Source organism: Tribolium castaneum, chromosome 1 (genome assembly GCF_031307605.1).
Source record: "Tribolium castaneum strain GA2 chromosome 1, icTriCast1.1, whole genome shotgun sequence".
Taxonomy (NCBI): Eukaryota; Metazoa; Arthropoda; class Insecta; order Coleoptera; family Tenebrionidae; genus Tribolium; species Tribolium castaneum.
Window position 1 is genome coordinate 26,630,090 of NC_087394.1, and position 21,042 is coordinate 26,651,131.

Here is a 21,042-nt window from a genome sequence, read left to right on the forward strand (position 1 = left end):
CTTGGTTCAGTGTGTATTTCGATTTAAAGGCTTCAAATTGGGGGGAGTAAAACCTTCGAGGGGACCTAACATCCCATCATCTCTCGTTCCGGACGTGGTCCTTCGCCGTTATCACCAAACCCGCCATCTGCGAGGTCAACAGCTACCTCTGAGGGAGCCCCTCATCGAAAAGACGGTCAGGCAAGCCTTTGTTAATTACGGATGCGCCGGAACCCCCCTAACCTCGAGCCTTTTTGCTGTCTCGTGTGTTCTCTTTCTTCCAATTTTTTTGTTTGATCGCCTCACGATCAAAGGTAATATTGCTGATCTCATTTTGTAATTTAATATATATAATTTCGTTGTAAATCGTCTCTGGACATATCGGTTGGTAGATTCGGTTATTAATTTTGCGCTTATCGATATCAGTCACAAAACATAGATCTATGAGTTTGCGGCCGACAAAGAACAATATTCCGAGCACGTGATCGGTATAAGAGAATCACTTTTCTCCTGTCTACTTGTCCAGCGTAGATAGAATAGTATTTTTTATTTCTTTAATAATTTTTAATTTCCTACATTTTTTAAACCTTTGTTATATAATATTTTAATCCATTAAAATTTAATTTCGGGGAAACCCCTTTTTCTTTCCTTTCTTTTTTTTTCCCCCTCTAGTTGGGGTTATACAACTAGTGGCGCCCAATAACTTCGGTTTATAGTTCTTTGTGATCACCCACGCCCAACACCCAGAGCCGGCTGGCACCAACTTGTGTTACTTAGGTAACAAGGTGACCCGAAAATATTTACGATACGTATCGGTGCGTGTAAAATAAAATGCATCAAAATCAGTTTTTGTATCCGAGGTTTGCTTTGCTATAAGCGATAAATTAAAAAAAATGTTATTTTTGTACATAAAATATGAAATAAAACAAAATAAATAAGTATTTGTTGTAAAAAACATGAAACAGTTATAATGTATACTGTGTGAATTATATAGTTAAAAATAACTCAACCTTCTTTATCCGAATCTTTATACTTTCTCAGATATAGTGATCTTTTGTCGGCAAATAAATTTGATACCATTAAAAATTTTAAACAAATTTATAAAAAATAGAAGTATTGTACAAGTATTCTTTGTACACCATAAAGTTTTACAACATATAATGGTGTTTAAGATAAGCAACCCTCACAAAAAGATGTTTTGACAAGGTGACCCGAAAATATTTACGATACGTATCGGTGCGTGTAAAATAAAATGCATCAAAATCAGTTTTTGTATCCGAGGTTTGCTTTGCTATAAGCGATAAATTAAAAAAAATGTTATTTTTGTACATAAAATATGAAATAAAACAAAATAAATAAGTATTTGTTGTAAAAAACATGAAACAGTTATAATGTATACTGTGTGAATTATATAGTTAAAAATAACTCAACTTTCTTTATCCGAATCTTTATACTTTCTCAGATATAGTGAGTTTTTGTCGGCGAATAAATTTGGTACCATTAAAAATTTTAAACAAATTTATATAAAAAATAGACGTATTGTAGCAACATTTTCTTTGTACATCATAACGTTTTACAACAGATAATGGTGTTTAAGATAAACAATCCTCACAACAAAATGTTTTGTCAAGGGTGACCCGAAATTATTTACGACACGTATCGGTTTGTCTAAAAGACTACAGCCTATTTGCAATAAATCACACAATAAGCTTGCCAGAGTGATTAGCTTGAAGGGTCCTTGCGGTTTGGGGTAATCATTATAAAAATTTAATGTGTGCAAAGAAAACGTTCCTACAATAGAAATAGTATTTTTTAACGAGCGGCAATATTTAAAATACCTACCTACTTTTTTTAAAAGTAATAGTAAATTTTTACTTTTTTATTTTTAATAGTAATAGTAGTTTAGAATAGAATAATATAAAATTAAACTTAAAATTAAAATCGTGAGAAAAATCAAACCATAACGGAAATCTTAATTTTATTGTTTATTTCACATAAATCTAACTGAGCTTTTATGACTTTCACCGACCATTTAAACAACACGGACCATTTGAATACTTAATATAAATTTCTGTAAAAGCAATCGCAGTGCCTCACCTTTTGTAGAAGGGTTTGAAGGCAGCACTGTCCGTCGTGGGGGCGGTCATCTGTGCTTGCGGCGGCGGCGGCCGATGGGGCGACTGCAGCCGGCCGAAGCCGCCCAAGAACCCCGACTGCGAGTATCCGCTATTCGCCGCCGTGGCCGCCGCCGTGCCGATGCAGGGCAGATTCCCCGCCACACTGGGCAGCTTCATGCTGGGCGGCGTCTGGGGCGGCGTGTCCGTCTGCACTTCGGGAAACCCCTGCTGACAGTGACTAGGCAAGAAGCCGCTCCCCGCGTACCTCGAGCTCGGCAAGGCGAAGCCGTTGCTCCCCAGCCACTGCTGCTGCTGCGGCGGCGGGGGCGGCGGCGTCTTGCAGGCGGCGGTGTCCGCCAGCGACCAAATCTTCGGCTTGGAGGGCGGCAGCGGCACGCCGCAGTCCGACGTCTTCATCTCCGGCTTGAGGCCGAAGGTGTTGCCGAGGATGTGGTGCATGTTGTTGCCCAACAAATCGTCCTTTCGGTCGTCGTCGTTCATGTCGTCGTCGTCTAAATCTTTGCCGTTTCGTTCCGATTTTATCCGGCCGTGCATGTCTGGAAATTGGAATGGGTATCGAAACGTTAATTGAAATTAAAGAGCGAAACGCTGCTGCAATTAAGGGTTTGGGAGACGGGGGCACCACGCACATTAACTGTTGATCCGATTAAATGGAAGAGGGTAAGGAAGAAGAGGGCGCAAAAGTCGGGGGCATATTTAACGGACGGTGAAGATGCAATAAGTTGCCAGAGTTGCGCTTTATTCGGGAGCAAATTAAATTGTGGTCGGTTTATGGGGGGCGATTAAGGGGGCCGTTTACAACCATCATCATATCAGCGTTTACGTTAAAAGGTGATGGTTTGTACTAAAATTACACATTTTGTTGGAACAAAAGAGAACGAGGAGATTACGGCCGAAAGGGTAGCGGAAGATTAAAATCTTTTGTTTTTCATGCATCGCTTGGAAACTTGTTCCAGAGAAAAGCACGGCCGGAAAAATGTAACAAGTAAAAATAGGAAAACAAACTCAGGAAGCCCCTCGCTAATCGTACACCTTCACTCAGATTTTATATAATTTACGTATCAACAAAAAAGTGATCACATTTTTTCGTTAAAAATCAAAATTTGTGAACAACCATAATCCGTTAGGACCTGGTCAATAAAATATTGTTAACATGGCGGCACTTCCGGTTATACCGGAAGTCATTATCAACTTTCTTATTTTAAATCGAATGCTATGTTTTTTGCTGCATTTTTTTACTCGAGTTATTTTAAAAACAGTTTTATCAGCCTCTATACCCAAATTTAGTTGTTTTCGAAAAACATATGCAGGGTTTTTTGAAAATTTTTGAATTTACATCTTTGACTTCGAAACTTTGTTGTTTAAAAATTTTGAAATTCTTTTTGACTTAACTGAAACAGAAGGTTTAGATTTTTTCTATGGTGTTTTCGAATTTCAAAAGAAAAGATAACAAATCCTAATTTTTTATTTTTTATTGTTTATTACGTAATTAATAGAACAAAGCAATAATAAACTATGAACAATGAACTAATTGGTAACAGGAAAATATTTAGTCAGTTTAGGTTGTTTATCTTTTCGTTTAAAGAATTTAGAGCCAAATCTCTGGTTTTTCTCAGAATTTTTTTTCGAGCGCTTTTAAACAGCTTCAGCTGCATTTACGTTTTAGTTCTATCATAGCTAAATTTATGTCAATCTCTTCGTCTGTGTCATATCTTTTAATTATTGTCAGATCTCGCCGTTTTGTTTCATGACGAAAATGGAGTAAAATGAATAATAATTACCACTAATCGCCAAATTTGTTCTCAACACATTGCAAGAGTAAATGTAAGCGAATACAAAAGTTTTAAATCGAAAAAAAAATCAGAAAAATGAAAAGAGACAGACAAAAGATCCATGTGTAATTTTTTCAGCGTTCAATCAACTCTAGTTACAAATGCGTATCTCCACTAGTTTTTTGGTATGCCATTCCATTTGTTTATTTAAAATATGTTTGAGTAAAAGATCAAACCATAAACTTAACAACTTGTTTAGACGTTTTTCAAAATTAAACAAAAACGTTTTTCAAACATTCAGTTAGTCGACAAAATTCTGAAGCCAAGAAAAAAACAAAGCAATTTGGTTATGGAAATGAGGACAATCCAGTAACAAATTCTGAAAATTATTCTAAAATTCACGTTTTTTGTTTAGTGTTATCAGGTTTCAATCAGTATCAGCATTTTCCACTATGTATTATTATTATTACTGTTGCCCTTCACTTTCTTCTCCACTTTCTGCTTGTGGAGAGCAGATCTTTTCAGAATTAAAAACTATTAAAAAATATCTAAGAACGACAATGTCCCAAAATCGATTTACTCGTAATAATCTTCCTAACTTTCTGTTATTGCAGTGGAAATGAACTAGATGAATTATATTTAAAAAAAAATGTACCTATACATTTAAAAATATTACAATATTGTTGTTACGAATAGTTTTATTTTTATATAAATATTCTATTTCAAGATATTTTAAAAATAAACACATCTGCTTCGTTTTATTATTTAACTTAGTAAATATAAATACTATTTTAATCATAGTAACGGGCGCTATATTTGGGACCTGGACACGGGCGCTCAATTGGCTTGGCTCGGCCCTGTCTGTGGCTGTAGTGAGAAATTTCCGGCAATGTGAAAGAAATAAAACATTGTTACAGTAAGGTATAGGGAATGCTAATACAAGATTAAATTAACTTATAGCTTGTAGGAGGAGACCAAACATTAAGATTTTCAAGTTTGTAAACCTATTTCCAATTTTGAACATGCAGTAAAAACCATATCTTTCTATTTAAAATAAGAAAGGTGATTGCGATTTTTGGCATAACCGGAAAATCCGCCATGTTAAAGATATTTTCATCCGAAAGAGCCCAACGGGTTATGACTGTACCTACAGGGTGTTCCAAGTTTTATGACCGAGGCAAACATAATTATTTGAACTCGAGTATAATAAAATAATAGTATAAACGATAGAAAATTTTTACGCTGCCATTTGGTACTTTGATATTGTTCAAATTTTTTAAGTGATTTTTTTAGGTATTGGCGTATTTTAGATAAATCTATCATTTTCAGAACATTTAATGCTTCTAACTTCAGTCTGTATTTTTCGAGTCCGTGCGAATCACTCACCTGTGTCGTCCCGTTTGTCCTCTTCATCTTTCTCCTTGTCGTCGCTGTCGGAGACTAAAGCGTCGTCGTCATCGTCCGTTTTATTCTTGGGCTCCCACGTCATTTTGTTCTCCTTTTTGAGCCTTCGTCGCGCGTTCGCAAACCACGTCGAGACTTGCGTCAGCGTCATCTTGGTGATAATCGCAAGCATGATCTTCTCGCCTTTGGTCGGATATGGATTTTTCTTGTGCTCGTTGAGCCAGGCTTTGAGGGTGGCCGTCGACTCTCTCGTGGCGTTCTTCCTCCTCGCCGCCAGATCGTACCCGGCACCGTACCTAAAACCATAAATAAGCCCAATAATTGCCGTGTTTATGCAAAACAGGCGCCCTTTTATTAATATGTACTCCTTGCAAATCAATTAATTGCCGGTAAAAATCGATAATAAATCTCGCGTTCGATTTGCTCGTCGACGAGTTTTTTGTGCCGAGCTGTCAGACTGATGTAGTGGCGGTGCACCCTCGCAGTCGTCCCCCACGCCGGGATTTGATTACGCCTAGAGTGGTTTCACCCCTATTAAGTTCGATACTTTTTCCCGATAGACAAGGGAAAGGCGGCCACCAATGTCGATAAAACGGGGAAAATAAAGTCGCCGAGATTCTGAGACATTATTGATACTACATTCGAGCTGAGCGAGCGATTGAGACGCGTGGCCGCCCTGTTGCAACCCTAAGATTCAATGCGATTGTCAGGGAACGACCGACTCCGGGATATTACTTATCAATAACATCGCTCAACTCCCGGAGTTTTGCCTCACATGACGCTATACACGCATTTTCACCGGAAAAACCCGGAATCGATTCGACGTTTGTCACACAAAATTTGATTCGGCTTGAAAGTCTGTTATTTTACAAATGAAAAATACTGTCAGGTATCTCCCTCAATTTTGGTAATTTTTCACTTATGCAAACACAAAAATTAAAAAGTGATTTTCGATTAAAAAATCAAATTCTAAATTTTACGATATTATCGAAAATAAATACCAATCAGCTTTTGAATTAAACGCACTTTTATATTTTGATATTTGAATGCAGGCAGACATCAGTTTTTGCCAATTTTATTCCGAGACTGTAGATAAGGGGTTTCAAAAAGGTGGGGTACCGGTAAGTGATTCCTTTGTTGGCAAAGTTTACCATCTTCTAATAAATCAGTCACCTGGTTTGTTTTTAAATAAAAAAGACCGATTTTTTAACCAACCAAGTAAAAATTTGTAATTGTGATTAAATTAAGATTTAATTCGTTATTGAACTAATTCGAATTAAGTTGCCTTTTAAAATGAATGGACAATTTCAAGTTGATCTCGAATTAAAATGTGATTGTAATTAAAATCTAATGTAAGGCGGGTCTTAGTGTAAAAACTCAAGTTAACGGTGAATGTCCAAAAACTCACAAAACTGCTACAACTTCATTTACTAACAAAACAAATTAATAAAAATTGAGAGTGTTCCTTATCAATGTACAGTCAGGTGTGTAAAATTTTTAGAATTTTTTTCACTGAAGTCGTGATTTTCTTGGATGCGCGATAAGATCGCCGGACCTGGTATAAGTAGAAATACAGATACTCAGAAATACATATTTGTGTATTTCTGATTTTTTTCTAAAATTATCTACTGATGGAAAACTTTCAATAAATCCTGTAATTCGTTCTGGAATTATCAGAAATAATTTGGAATTACTGAAATTATTTTTGAATTACAGTAAATCTTATTAAGTTGAACCTCGATAACTCGAATAATTCTTGATCCTAATAACTGAAACAATTGAACTTCAATAAACCGAATTATAACAAACTACTTGAAATGAAAATTACTTTTAATTGCTTAGAACTATCAGAAATAATTTGGAATAACAGAAATTATTTTTGCATTACAGTCGAACCTTCAATACCTCGAATTTTTTGATAACGCGAATAATTCTTTATCCTTGATATCGAACAGTCGAACATCAATAAGCCGAATTTCTTGATATAAGTATCGAACCTTTTAGTTAAATCCAGAAACCCAAATTACCTTTTTAAATCGAACTTTTTCTTCTACCACTCATAATTTGGTTCAGGCGACAATTTTTTTACGTATTTTTTGCACAGAACATTTTGAAAAACCTATTTTTTGTCTTAAAATGGTATAAACTTAAAAAAAATTGTTGCAGAGTGCTGTAGTGTAATGACTTATTTTGTAATGGCAGTACCCACTATGTAATGTCAAATTATATTTTTGTTGAAAAGGATGTATTTTTTTGTATCCCCCGCTTGTTATTAGAATTTACCACTCGCATACAAAACTTAACTTTTTTTCTGCTATTTTTTTGATAAAACTATTAGAATAATAACTGGACTTACTTTGCTGACAACTTGAGTGTATTTGAATTAATCTGGTATTAAGTACCAGGTAAGTAGTAGATATCGATTATTAGAATTTACTAGAATTTCGGTAGATTATTGAGGAATTGCACACTTTTTTTCAAAACACTGTAACTACCTACAGATAGACTCTGGATTATTCGATTCCCCCTTATCAAAAATGCTGCATTATCCACAACACAACGCGTTTGCAAATTTACCTTTTCAACCTTTGATTATCATCCTGCGTTTTATCCAAAATTTGACTGATTCTTTCAAGAAAACTAATCTTCAAGACCTAATTTATAGGATATCTAATTCCTTGAATAAAATTAAAGAGTCGTCTAAAAAATTTTGAGCCGTCAAAAGATCATTCAACTGTTGAGACTTGTTTTCTATAATTTTAATTGGCGCAGTCAGTAGTACTCTCAGAACTATTTTGTGGAGAAACCTTTCCTTTAACTTTATTAAGGTGTCAATGAAGAAAATGCCATTTTCATGAACTTTTTTGAACGGGTGTGAAAATAATACACTTCATTCGACTGCAAAAAAGGAACTCCTAGTTTCTAAAAGCAAAGTTAGAAGCCCGACAATTTGACGGGTTTTCGCGATTTCTTTCGAATCTTGTGGATCAGTTTGATCGTGGTATCATGAATCTGGCCGTCCGCTAGGCGCTGTTGTGTCGGCTGATACATATTTGGCCAATTATTCGAAGGCATTGTTTGTAGTTGGCAAGTGAGACCGCAAACTGGTTTGTAGCCGCGTGCGAACGAGTTGGAGCGTGAATCGGGAAATGAGCGGAACCGATTTTATCGACTATAAATACAAATGGTGCATTGCGATGGCAGCCGCCACCTGCGCCGCGACGCCGCAACAGCGCGCCAATCAATAGCGCTCCCTCTTCAGCCATTTTGTCTTGAAGCCATTCCGACGGACGGGACGCCGGGCACTGACACACGGTGCCCAGTGTTTAGGTTGAACTATACACCGAAAATGGGAAGCTGCCCCAACCCGTATAAAAATATACGAAAAAAATACAGTGCAACTTCGATAGATCGATAGGAAAAGGGAGTCCGGTGGCTCCGGAGGCGACGTGCAATTATTCCGGGGATTAGTCCGCGACAACAGTTAGCACGGCCAACAGGAAGAGCGCGCATTACGTTGATATATCGCTCGTTATCTTTGGTCGATCGCGGTTTGAATGGGAGAAATGTGGACGCAGTTAGTACATGCAACAGCGTACCCTCACGCTCAACGCAATCATTCTGCCATTATTCTAGCAATGACACCAAAGCAGTCACGACAACTCCAATTTATTTCCAAGTGATACAAGATTACAAAGTCGATGGCCACCTGCGGAAGTGGACGGAAGTTACAGGGGGACAAAAAATTAAATTTGTACAAAAAATGTTATACAATGAAACGCAACCCGGCTTTTCCTAACGAAATTTTTTATTCTCCTGATCGAGCGAAAATCTAAATCCAGCGCTAAACCGGCTATACCTTTAACTTTCTACACAATATAATGAACGCTGAAAGGTTAACAAGATATTTAAAAAAATATAAAAAACTCCAGTAAGTACTAATTATCCTTAATTACATCGGAGTTTATTTTACGTTCTCTTAACGTCAACTAACTATTTTTATTAATGCTGGTTATGAGTTATGGACAATTAAAATATTATTAACGTTGTTCGCGCAAATGATTAAATTTTACACAGAAATATTGTGCTTTTTTACTTGTTTCAACATTACTTCTTTTATTGCAAAACACATGTCATTTAATTGCCTAGATGTCACTTACAAGGCATTAATGAACAATATACAAGTGAAAGACGTCCTAAATAAACTACAAAAACGGAAAATCAAAGAGAATACAGACAAAAACCGACAGTAATTCTGTCTAAAGAATTCTGTTTATTGAGGATCAGTGTCCTTGTCACTGTTTCCCATTTCTTTAAATTCGACCAAACAACAACTAAAAAGATCTTTCAAAAATGACAGCTGCACTCAAGAATAATACGAATTTTTTTAAAACAATTCCGTATACAGATTGTGCTGCCAAATCGAATTGGTTTCAAGTCGATATATGAGGAAAAAATATGAGTGTAAAAAAGTGCTAAATCACACACTGCATTTTTTTTGAAATAGTATAATTTCTCAAATTTTGTTTAAATATTTTGCAACCGACTTTACGGACGATTTCAGGTTCAAAAAAGTCCGTAAAACAACAAAATTCTTCCTTCAGACGATTACAGAAAAAAAAATAGCTATACCATTTGTTATTAGCAATATCAAAACTAATCTGAAAAAAGAATTACTTGAAAAAAATGTACAGTCACGATCAAAAAGAATAACACCCCTGAAACCGCAGCATCTTTTTGATGTGATGCGGTTAATCTGTACGTTTAGCTCGTTTATATACTAACTGGATATTGTGTAAACTAAGTGGGCAGTTTGCAAACTAACGTGTTTGTTAAAATTTACGACCTAAAAGATTTTAGTCGGATTTTTGCTATGTAGCCTGAATGGGAGTGTCATTCTTTTTGATTGTGACTGTACCTACATGTTAGTTTATGATGCTCATAAATGGATTGTTACGCTTTCGTTTTACTTAAAAAATTAAACTGATTTTGATATTTCGGAAAAGAGATAATCTGGAAATTTTCTTCCAATAATTACAGTGTTTCTCTCTTTTTAATTTTCCTCTTTAAGAAATAGTGAAAAACAGTTTACAAAAGAGGAAAAACTACAGTATAATTTCATTTTACATGTACTCATTTTTTTTTGTCTGATGAAATTTTACGCAAAATCCTAAATTCATAATAATACAAGGTGAGTCGTTAAAGGTTTCTTATTTTTTCTCAAAGTGTTTGTTGCAACAACCTTTTATTTTCTTCTCTGTGCGTGTATATTTTTTCAGAATTTTTTTCAAAGTTAAATATTTCTTAAATTATTTTTAATAATATTCTGAAACAAACGATGCCTGAATTCTGTTTTGAGAAAATTGAAAAAACTGAGAAAAATGTCGCTAGCTTTACTGTTTGTAGCTTGCATTAATAAATGTTACCAAATTCTAATTTGCGAGTAATTTTACGTTTCCCTAGTATTACATATATTGATAATACACAGTGTTTAATTAGATTAAGTTCCCATTTACTTTGCAAAAACTTAAATAAATAGTGAATTTATAAAATTTTATTACGATTATCTAATGTGAAAATGTGAGCTGAAAAATGTAACTAAATAATAAAAAAACAGCGCCTTAATTATTATTCTAGGAAAAATCTGGAAAAAACTCACATGTGTACAGGAAGAAGCAAAGCAATTTCAAACGCTGATTTCAGTGTGATTGTTAATTTTTGAGATACAGACCATTAGATTGAGTTTTACGTTAGTAATTAGTAAAAAGTAGCTCGAATTTGATTAAAAGAAAGTTTGACGTCCAACAGAAAAATGACCATTAGCACATTAGTGCCCAGGGGGCACTTTTTGCAAAAGCACTTCCCAGATTAATTATTGCTTGTGTCATTCTGAAACACGCCAGTTCGAAATTTATTGCCTTTAGTTATACTTCAGCAGCTTTTTAAATCAGTAAAAGTGTAGGTATCTTGTTATCAGAACCTGTTTCAATTATTTACATATAAATATCCAAGTAATCTAATAAGGAAAAATAATTACATGAAACATAAAATTTACAATTCGATTTTATTAAATGTTATACATTCGTGTTATTAGTCCGACACACATTATAAAAATTTCACAAATGCGGGAAAGTTGGCATTTTTGGCGTTTAATGAAACAAGCATCTTTAATGCCCCATAAAGTTCGAAAGAACAACACGGAGCAATTACGCGGCATATTCTCAAAACTCAATCGTGGATAAAGGGCCCAAAATCGATTTTTTGCAATGACTTACCCGTAGGCTGCCAGGGCCGGATCGTAGGGGTAATAACCCGTCGTGGGCTGGAGGCCGGCGCTGGTCCACGCAGACATGTCTGCTGCTGTCCCGCCAGCATCCTTCAAAGCGTAGGGATTGCTCTGGAACGGGAAAAGCGGTCAAAAAGCTGATTTATGCGCGTCAGCAGGAGACAGTCGCAAGCTGCGATTCTCACGGCTCAAGGATCGATGCCTGTCCGCCGCAGTAACGGACCGACATTGAAATTTTATAATCGAAAGCATCCGTTTAATTACGGCAATGATTCGGCCGAATATCCCAATAAAATAAACGGTTGTTAACAGAAAAATATAAAATTCTCCCGTTGTTTTATGGATTCATTACGAGACCAGTTTGGCATTCGAATGCGGGAGCGTCCGCCAGAGGACGAAGCGAAAAATGTCTTCGTGGCGTCACCGGCTTTTTATAGCGGTGGCTTGCCCAACGATAACATCTGCGATATGCCATTCATTCCCTTCGGAGACTATTTAGCGTCGATCGGGTTGTTTATTCGCGAAGCTTGAACGCATCAAGGCTCGAGAGAATCATTTCAGAAAAGTCATTGCAACACATTTAGATAAACAATCATTTGTAACATATCAAACCTTAAATATTTGGACTGAAAGTCGTCCACAACTTGAGATTTGTACTAAACTTGTAAATTGTATATTAGCTTCAGATTAAACTTCCAAACTTCACCCCGAAAATCGTTTAAAATTAAATTAAACTTCAGATTACAAAACTTCCAAAGTTTCAGATTCCATGAAAGTGACTCAGGTCCAAAAGTTGAAAATTCGAGTTTTGAAGAGAAGAAACTTTAGCACTTTTTAAAAACCAGGAAGGAGTTATAAAAAAACAATACTTATTTTACTTTAACGCAGAAATATTTGCTTCACTTAATGTGACAATATTATACGAGTTTTATAAGACGTTCTATTGTGGCACGAATGATTTTGGAGCACGACGAAGGAGTGCTACAATTAAGTCTTATAAAACGAGTGTAATATAGTATTTTTTCTACTTTCGATTTTTGTTGTTCGCTTTTGTTTCATTTAACTAATCAAAATCTGTTCAAACTATTTACTCTTAATTTTGTTAATTATTCGTGATTTATCAGTAAACGACTTCACGCTGTTGACAAATCACACACTAAATTACAGTGAAGGCTGTTGATACCCAGCCCAGCACTCCCAATACAACTCCTAAAAATTTACTAAAAGAAGTTACACAAAAGTTCTCTTTAAGGAACTACTTACAGTTTCACAATGAATAATTTGTGAAACCAAAGTAGAAAAAAATAGTTTTATTTTTATTTGTCTTATGAAACAATATGTTTGTCCATTGAATGAGAAATATTTAAAAAAAACAGGAAAAAGTTGTAAAAATTCGTAGAAAAGGTGTTCCAAACTTTCAAACCTAAATTAAACTTCAGATGTCGTCGTCCCAACCTTCCCCAATATTTGACTTTATGAGAGAATTGAAGATTTTTTTTTCAGTGTTCGAGTCTATCGTAAAGCGTCGAACTTCAATTTTAAACTTTTAAACAATTTTAAACTTTTAAACCTTGAAAGCTATATAAAATGTGCAAAAACTCATTAATTTCCAAACTTCAAAGCTCAAAAGTCGTCAAAATTTACACACTAAATCAGAATTTGGCTGATTTTGAATTTCAAAATGGATAATCCACGAACTCTTTGCAACAACGGTGTTTTTTTTCGTCTTCCTCTCTTGTTAACTATATTTCACTTCAATTTTTGAGAAATAGTGAAATACAATTTACAAGAGGACCAAAAGGAGAACACTGTATAGAGATCACTGTACATCCATTTTTTTGGCTCTGCTAAAAGTATATTCATTTTTTTCATGCCAAAAACTAATAAACACACGGCTATAAATACTTTATTTTTTAATCAATGCGTTTGAGATTTTGGAAAATTCAAACTTAATTAGTTTTTTATTTTTAATGACATTTTGAAACAAACGATGTTAAAGTGCAGTTTTGTGCAAAGATTGTATAAAAAAAATTGTCATTAGCCTCATATTTAGAGCCCATTGTTTCAGTAGTAAGTTAAGTTAGGGTTAAACAACTCTGAGACAACCTAAACCCTTCTGACCCTTGAAATAAATCAGTTTAACTCTATCTTAATTTCTAACTTAAGTCTGAGTTGGAAAAAGTCTAAGGCTAAGTCATATTGTAAATATGTTTGTTTTACTTATGCACTTCATTTTAAATCAGAAAGTTGCATGATTTTGAATTTCATGAGATTTCAGCTTCCATCAAAACTTCAAACTTAGACTTCAAGATTTTTTTTCAGTTTTGGAATCTCGTGGAAGGACAATTTCTTTCAAACTTAGAAAATTGTCTGCATTGTAAAAAAATATTTATTAACTTTCAATTTTCAAAACTTTCAATTTTTAAAAATTACGCTTTTCTCTTGGAAATCTGCCTGATTCTAAATTAAATTTTGGATTTAATTTTTACACTTTTCAAAAGTGACTCAAAGACAAAAGTAAAAAGACGAAAAAAAAGAAAGAAAAAAGTTTTTGTGACTGTTTTGGAAACTTTCTTTGAAGCCAAAATTCGAACTAGACACTAATAGATACTCGTGATTTATTAAAAAGCTCGTATAATTTAAAAAAAAAACGTTCTCTTTACAGGGGAGGTCACGAAATGAGAAATGAGAATGTGTCAGATATTGAAGAGGAGGATGACAAAATGGCACGAACGAAGTGAGTGTTACTAGATTGTTAGATAATGTTAAGAGAGTGTTAGATATTACAAGTCCTTAGGCACTTTCCCAATTTAAAGAAAACCACCAACTTGCTAATTTTTTGCTAAAAAAATGTAAAAAAAAAACAGTAGATAACTAAAAAAGTTAATTGGATTTTAATTTTGAAACTCAAAATTACCTAAAATGTATCTAAAACTCTAAATCAAAGGAAGGTCAAAAGAATTAAATTTTTGAATAAAATTTCGAACTTACAAAGTGGCACATGTTTTGTAATTTGAATAATTTGTAGAATGTAACAAATTTATTATCATATTTTAGGATGCGACAAGACAATTAAAAAATAGAGAAGATGTTCGTGTTTAACAATTTTACATTTTTTAACTATTATTTAATTAAACGTTTGAAATCATTTTGCGCTACATAGTGATGCAACCCAAAATACACCGAAGGATTTGTAGACTAGCGCTAAACTTCTCTGTTATTAATAAATCTGTTTTATTTCGCGACAAGGGGATTTGTATGCTGAAAAAATCCAAACGTTCCACGCATTTAAATATGTAGCTTTTAGAGCCTTTTTTTATCAATAAACGCGCCCCGTAATGCTTTCATATGTATTCGTCGTCTCCACGTTTCGATATACGAGCGTCAACCTTTCTGTCTTTTTTCCACCAACAAACAATTTGACCGATCGATTTCCTAATTGCATTTTCCTCAACAAGTCGTCGGCATAAGCACTTTTCGTTATTTGTCTAAGAGGCGCGAAATGAGCAGTATCAATTGACTGCTGTTTACTGTAGTATAATGCCGGTAATTTAGTGAACAGTGGTTGGAAATGGGCTTTTTTATAGAGGCCGTAACGGCGTGAGGCGCGAAACCCTCGATCCATCTTCCATCCCTGGGGTCTGCGGCGCTCTCCCCCAAACAGTCTTCTTCCCGCAGAAAGATTTACGCACGTAGAATAAATATAGAGTGGAGGACTTGGGGCTGAACACTTATATAAAGTGGATTTCGAAATCATATCCATCAAATAGTCGGATTGCCTGCTTTAAACAAATCGTTAGCTCGACACCCTAATTGACTGTTTACGGACAATAGCATCGCTAATTAGATAAATGACGCTTAATTAAAACTAAAATAATTGGCGACTCTGACGTGTGTTACTCTTGAATACTCCAAGGAGGAATTTGAACGAAATAGGCGTTTTCCTATTCAGGCTCTTGTGACGAGCGGCTGAAATAAATTATTTATAATAACTGTATCAGTTATAATTAGAGTCCTTTTTTGGCTTGGCGCAACCAGTTCCTTCCTCGGGAAAAATTTGCAAGAGCTCTAAATTTCAAGTGGTAAAAAACAAAGCTCTCGACGCTGATAACGATTACAGTCGCTGATAAAAATAACCGTACGGGGAATCGAGAAATCCAATATGGATGAAGGTAAAAAAATGAATGAATCTATGGCCGAAGCGACTGGTTTAAAGTGGCTACCGGTGTGAATTCAACTCCGATTAACTCTATTTGGACGATTTTGTTTTGTTATTTATTAGGTGTTAAGAAATCCAAGTGACTTGTATGGTAAATGCAACCTTCCTTCTTGGTATCAGGAAATAAAACGAGGGCGCTAGATCCGATTTCGTTCTATATAGCATTCCACGAGTGCAGTTGACTGAAAAACATGTCTTGGATTAGATTACGGGACATAAGTTTGTTGTAATGATTGCCATTATTACTTATGGATTTTATTCGACGTTCATTTTGTGATTTTTTCAGCAGAGTCAAGGACTATTTGAAATTATTTATTAGCTTTAATGGCCACTAACATCGATTATTATAACGATAATTTATTAAATAATAAAAGGGAAATAAATGGAGATTTTATTTTATTGTAATCGGAGGCACGCACCCACTGCCTTTCACACTCTGTGGGGCAGCAGGATTGGTGGTACGACCATTTTTCATGACATGGCTCTATTCATTCTCCTACATTCACGATAAATAGAATTAATGGAAAACATTTTTATTTTTATCTAGCAAATTAACCGCAAAATTTATGCGTGGTTCTTTGATATAAATTGAAAAAATAGCAAAGGATTAAAATTTTTGTTCCTTTCCTCTTTTGTAGGATACATTATTTTCTCTTGTTTTTTCTTCTTCCTTATTTTTTCTGAAATAAAGCCTAAATAAAAACCTTGCAAATCCGGAAGCTGAAACTTTTATACCTAATTAACAACTTATTCTTATTTTTATATATTTATTGTTAAGTAGCCTCAATTTTATGTTTGATCTTTAAGATAAAATCGTAATGAAGTTATATTTGTTTGGTCCTTAAATGAAAAACAACTTTGCTCTAACTTACTTATAAGTAAAAAGATGGTAACACATAAAACACAGAAACGAAAAAGTTAAGAGAAAATAGTGAAAAAGCTGCAAAAATTAAATTTTCGGTTTTTTTGTCTGGATTTTTTTAATCTGAAAATTCCCTAAATTTCAGATTTTCGAGTAAAACTGCAAACTGATACATAAGATGTACCTACTTAAAATTGCAGGTTATTTCAAAATTCCAATTTCCGAAAGTCGTCAAAATAGTAATTTCATATTAGAAATGTATACGTTTTGAGCTTCAAAATTCTCAAAAAGCGAATAATTTAAATGAAATAAAAAGAATTTCTAAAATAAAATTCTGAATTACTCATGAACTTTTTCAAACTCAGTAACTTAAATCAGAATAGTGAAAGCCTGAGATTTTTTGCTAGTTTTAAAAACAGTAAAAAAATTGAAAAAAGTTGTAAAAACTTGTAGAAAAGAGGTAAATATGTTGGATCCAACTTCCAAACTTCCAAAATCCAGAAAATCGTTAAAATCCCCAGTTTTGGATCATCAGTATTTTTTGTAGACCAACGAACTTGGATTCTAATTCTGATAGTTATTAATTTTTTTTTAATAAAATTTTCAGTTCAAAATTCAATTCTGAATTACTCATAAAATTCAGATTTCAACTTTCAAACTCAACAACTCAAATCTAATTGTTAAAGACTTGAGATTTTTTCCAGTTTTAGGAACAGTAAAGAAACTGAAAAAAGTTGTAAAAATTCGTAGAACAGAGTTTGGAAAAGAGGTAAATTTGTAGGATACAACTTCCAAAATCCCGAAAATCGTCAAAATAAAATTGACGCGCTAAAAATGACGTAAAATCTTCAGTTTTGGATCTTTAACTCTAAAATTCTGATACTTAGTTTGTTTAAAATTTACAGAAAAGCGTTTTTTTTTTTCATTTTCCTAAAAAAATTAGTTAAGAATTCAATTCATTTCTGAATTAGGTACTCGTAAACTTTAAATTTTAGTTTTAGGGACTTTATTGTTCTTTGAAGAAGACCATGGACTAACTAGGATACAGGATAAAGCAATATTATAAAAAATAGCATAATGAAAAAGCAAAAAACTAACTCTTAATAATAGTTAAAAAGAAGAATTTTAATTTTGAAAATGAAAATAGTGGTTTGAAGGTCAAAAAAAATCTAAAATACGGCAGTTTCTAGTCTAAATAAATCTTTAAAATCGGTTACAAAAGCTTCAAGTTAGAAATGTGCATCTGAATTAAACTTTAGAAAGTAGTGGAAAGTTAAACTCTTCAAAAGTGAAAAAAAACTTAGAATTAAATTCATCTGTATCAAGATACCTACATTTTTTCTATCTGTTCTTTCTTGTTCCTTACCAAACGCTAGCCCTAGTGTACAATTATCCTGATCATACAAATTTTATTTGATGGAAAGAGAGTCATTTTCTAGTTGTTTCATCTTTTTATAACAAAATAATATACAATTGGCTTTGCAAGTCAGTCTTTAAAAGATATATTCAACAGTTTTGAATACAGATTTGTAAAACTGAAAACATTTAGCATAGTAAGAAAAAACTTTATCTGGTATAAAATAATAAACTGTGGATATTTTGCTAATTTTAGTGTTTTTGTGACTTTTGAAAAGTCCAATCTATTGCAAGAGAAACTACAAATAATCACAAAATTTTAATACAGCGAAATGCTAGAGTTATGTTTATTGTAACTGATAATAAACCCTTATTATAGTAAATTTATGCAAACAAAATTTTCTACAGTTTAAAGTAAATCAGTTTTCACAAGCTTTAATATTATCTAGTTAAGAAAACAGTTTGCTGAGAAAAGAAATATTTAACTCAATTTTCGAACTTTTAATAAAAAAAAATAGTTCCAAAACGTTACAAGTCCTTTACAAAAACAACAGAAAAGTGTTGCTTACAACTCGTTGTTGGAAAATTACTTAATAGCTATTTCAAGAGAAAAATAAACACGAAATCTAATGTTTTGTCGAAAAACAACTTGATTTAGATCAAAAGATCAAATTAAGTACTCAAACTCGTGCTGAAGCAAAAGCTGAGAACATAATTAAAAACTAAACCCAAAAACTTAAAAATTCATAATTTTTGGACGTGATTCGAGTTCCCGAACGGAACGGAAGCCCCCACGTCAGCAAACAAGGTTGAAGTGTAGTTTCAATAACAATAACCAATTATTTTAATTACAGCCGACAATAACCACGTTCCTGCTTGCCGCGACATGATTTTAGCGAAGATAAAGCCACCGGTCGCAATGATTGTTATTAAGTGCGGTTACATCAATAATTTCTCCTTGTAAGCACCGTTCTGGGAACAATTCTCCAATTATTAAATCAACGTATCGCGTGTAGGAGTTTCGCAGCCGTGACGATCGCCATTTTAGTCTAGCAATTCGGTGACATTTTTCGATAAACATGATTTATAGTTATCTCAAACTCAGCACACAATTTGTCAGTGATAATCGCTGTTATGTCGCCATTAGATGCCGACAAAGAAATTCAATCACGCCCGATACCTAATCAAACAGTGATAACACCGCTGTTATCAATAGCGGCGTGATTGCCGGCCCAGGTGATGCATGCCCCAAAATAAACATCCAGCTACAAACCCTCTTTTAAAAAATTCAAGCGGGAATTCAAATTAGACGTCAAGTACATGTGTACAACTGCGGTAATAAAAACAATACAATGTAGTTCTTATCTGGAAGAGATATGTGTTTTAGTTTTCGCCTACGTGTTTACAGTTTTAATGGAAAGCTTCGCATGTCGCGAATTCACACAAATCCGATTAAATTTCGCTGTGGAAGACTCCAATTCTAATCGAAAATTACAATATTGTGTGCTACCAGTCTATTCATAAAAAATGTCAAGACATTTTCTTGTGTTATTTGTGTTTATTATTATAGCGCGCAAAACCGCAATCCAACAATCCGAATCGATTTTAATCAAGTGGAAAAATTATTATTATTGTTACACTGTATCTCTTATCGCGCTGTCCGATCCGATTCACTGAGAATTAAAATTCAAATACGCGTACGTAGGCTTTTTCAATTTGTTGATTCCCATTTTTGCTTGTAAGGACATTGTGACCTAATAAAAGAATGTTAAAAAAAGATGAACTAAAATGTAAAATGTAATGTTTCTTAAACATAGGAGGATATGTTTTTCAAAAGTTTATGTGCTTTGGGAGTTATATAGGGTGTCTCACCTAAGATTTTCCAGCCTGATATTTCAGATATTTTTCAACGGATTTTTATGAAATATAAAATCTAGATATTTTAGAAGGTAAAGATTAAAGTCCAATTAATGCAACAACTCGAATCTTAAAAACTTAATTTTTATATGTCTTTTTAAAATGTTTAATCATTTAAGACTTATATTAAAACATTAATTGTCAATAAAAAATGCTGTAAGAAAAAATTCATCCTTGAAAGAAGTTTTTGCATGAAAAACGAAAATTAAATGTTAAATGTGGGTACAGATGTAAAAACGTAGACCTCTATGAAACAGATGCGCACTACCATTGAATTTTGGTCACTCCTGCTCGCACAAACTTAAGTGTCACCTAAGTGACATTTCACATTTTTATCCCTCACCCTTACAAACTTAAAAAACAATATTTTTGACTTACTTTGTTAAACTGGATGCTTTAATTCTTTCCAAAAAGGACTAAAGGACTGAACAACAACTGAAAAATTCTAGACACTTGAACGTTCAGGAGTTTTCATTGTTTCCATTTTCAAAAAAAAAAAAAATTCTGCCACTGTTGTGTGTTTTTAAAGTAATTTCACCAAATTAATACAATTTTACTCTTCTAACAGCGTACACACTTTTGACAGCTTTTTCAGTGGTGCACAAAATGTTGCTTAGCAATGCTTCATCAATTGTTTCAAGGGGTGACTGCTCACATACTTTCAAAATTTGGATTACGTTTTTAATAACAAAATCTAGTTTTCTCCTTGGTTAATTTTTTGTGTGGCCATCTATTTTTCGGGGTTCAATGATCCAATGGTAATTTGGCTTCATTTTGAATAAAAAAACGTGTTTTAGATTTACATTTTTTAACTCGAGGTCATTTTTTGCTCCTAATTGAAAAACCACCTCCTAAAATAAGTGCATTATAAATTTCATAACAATCCGTTGACAAATAACTGAGATATTAAGGTTGGAAGTCTTAGGTGAGACACGCTGTATGTTGGTGAAAGATGCGGTATATACCTAAATAATACCAATAACCATTTGTTTATAACAAAACGTATTGAAAATGATTAGGTATTAATATATTTCTAGATTAAGTGAGTGAACAGTGCGCTTTTTGTTACACTGTGCACCTACGGTGACGTCCTACTGACCAACATACTG

At 33.8% G+C, this 21,042-nt stretch overlaps 1 protein-coding gene across 4 annotated transcripts in view; it reads right to left on the reverse strand.

Annotated features, from left to right (window-relative positions):
* LOC652944 (homeobox protein araucan) overlaps window positions 1-21,042 on the reverse strand; it is a 79,663-nt gene that overhangs the window by 12,322 nt on the left and 46,299 nt on the right. For all 4 annotated transcript variants that reach the window (XM_008194178.3, XM_008194186.3, XM_008194183.3 and 1 more), the window contains exons 3-5: window positions 11,569-11,690; window positions 5,276-5,589; window positions 2,077-2,653 (exon numbers count right to left, since the gene is read on the reverse strand). In XM_008194178.3, coding sequence (XP_008192400.1) covers window positions 2,077-2,653; window positions 5,276-5,589; window positions 11,569-11,690 — 1,013 coding nt within the window. The remainder of the gene's footprint in view (window positions 1-2,076; window positions 2,654-5,275; window positions 5,590-11,568; window positions 11,691-21,042) is intronic.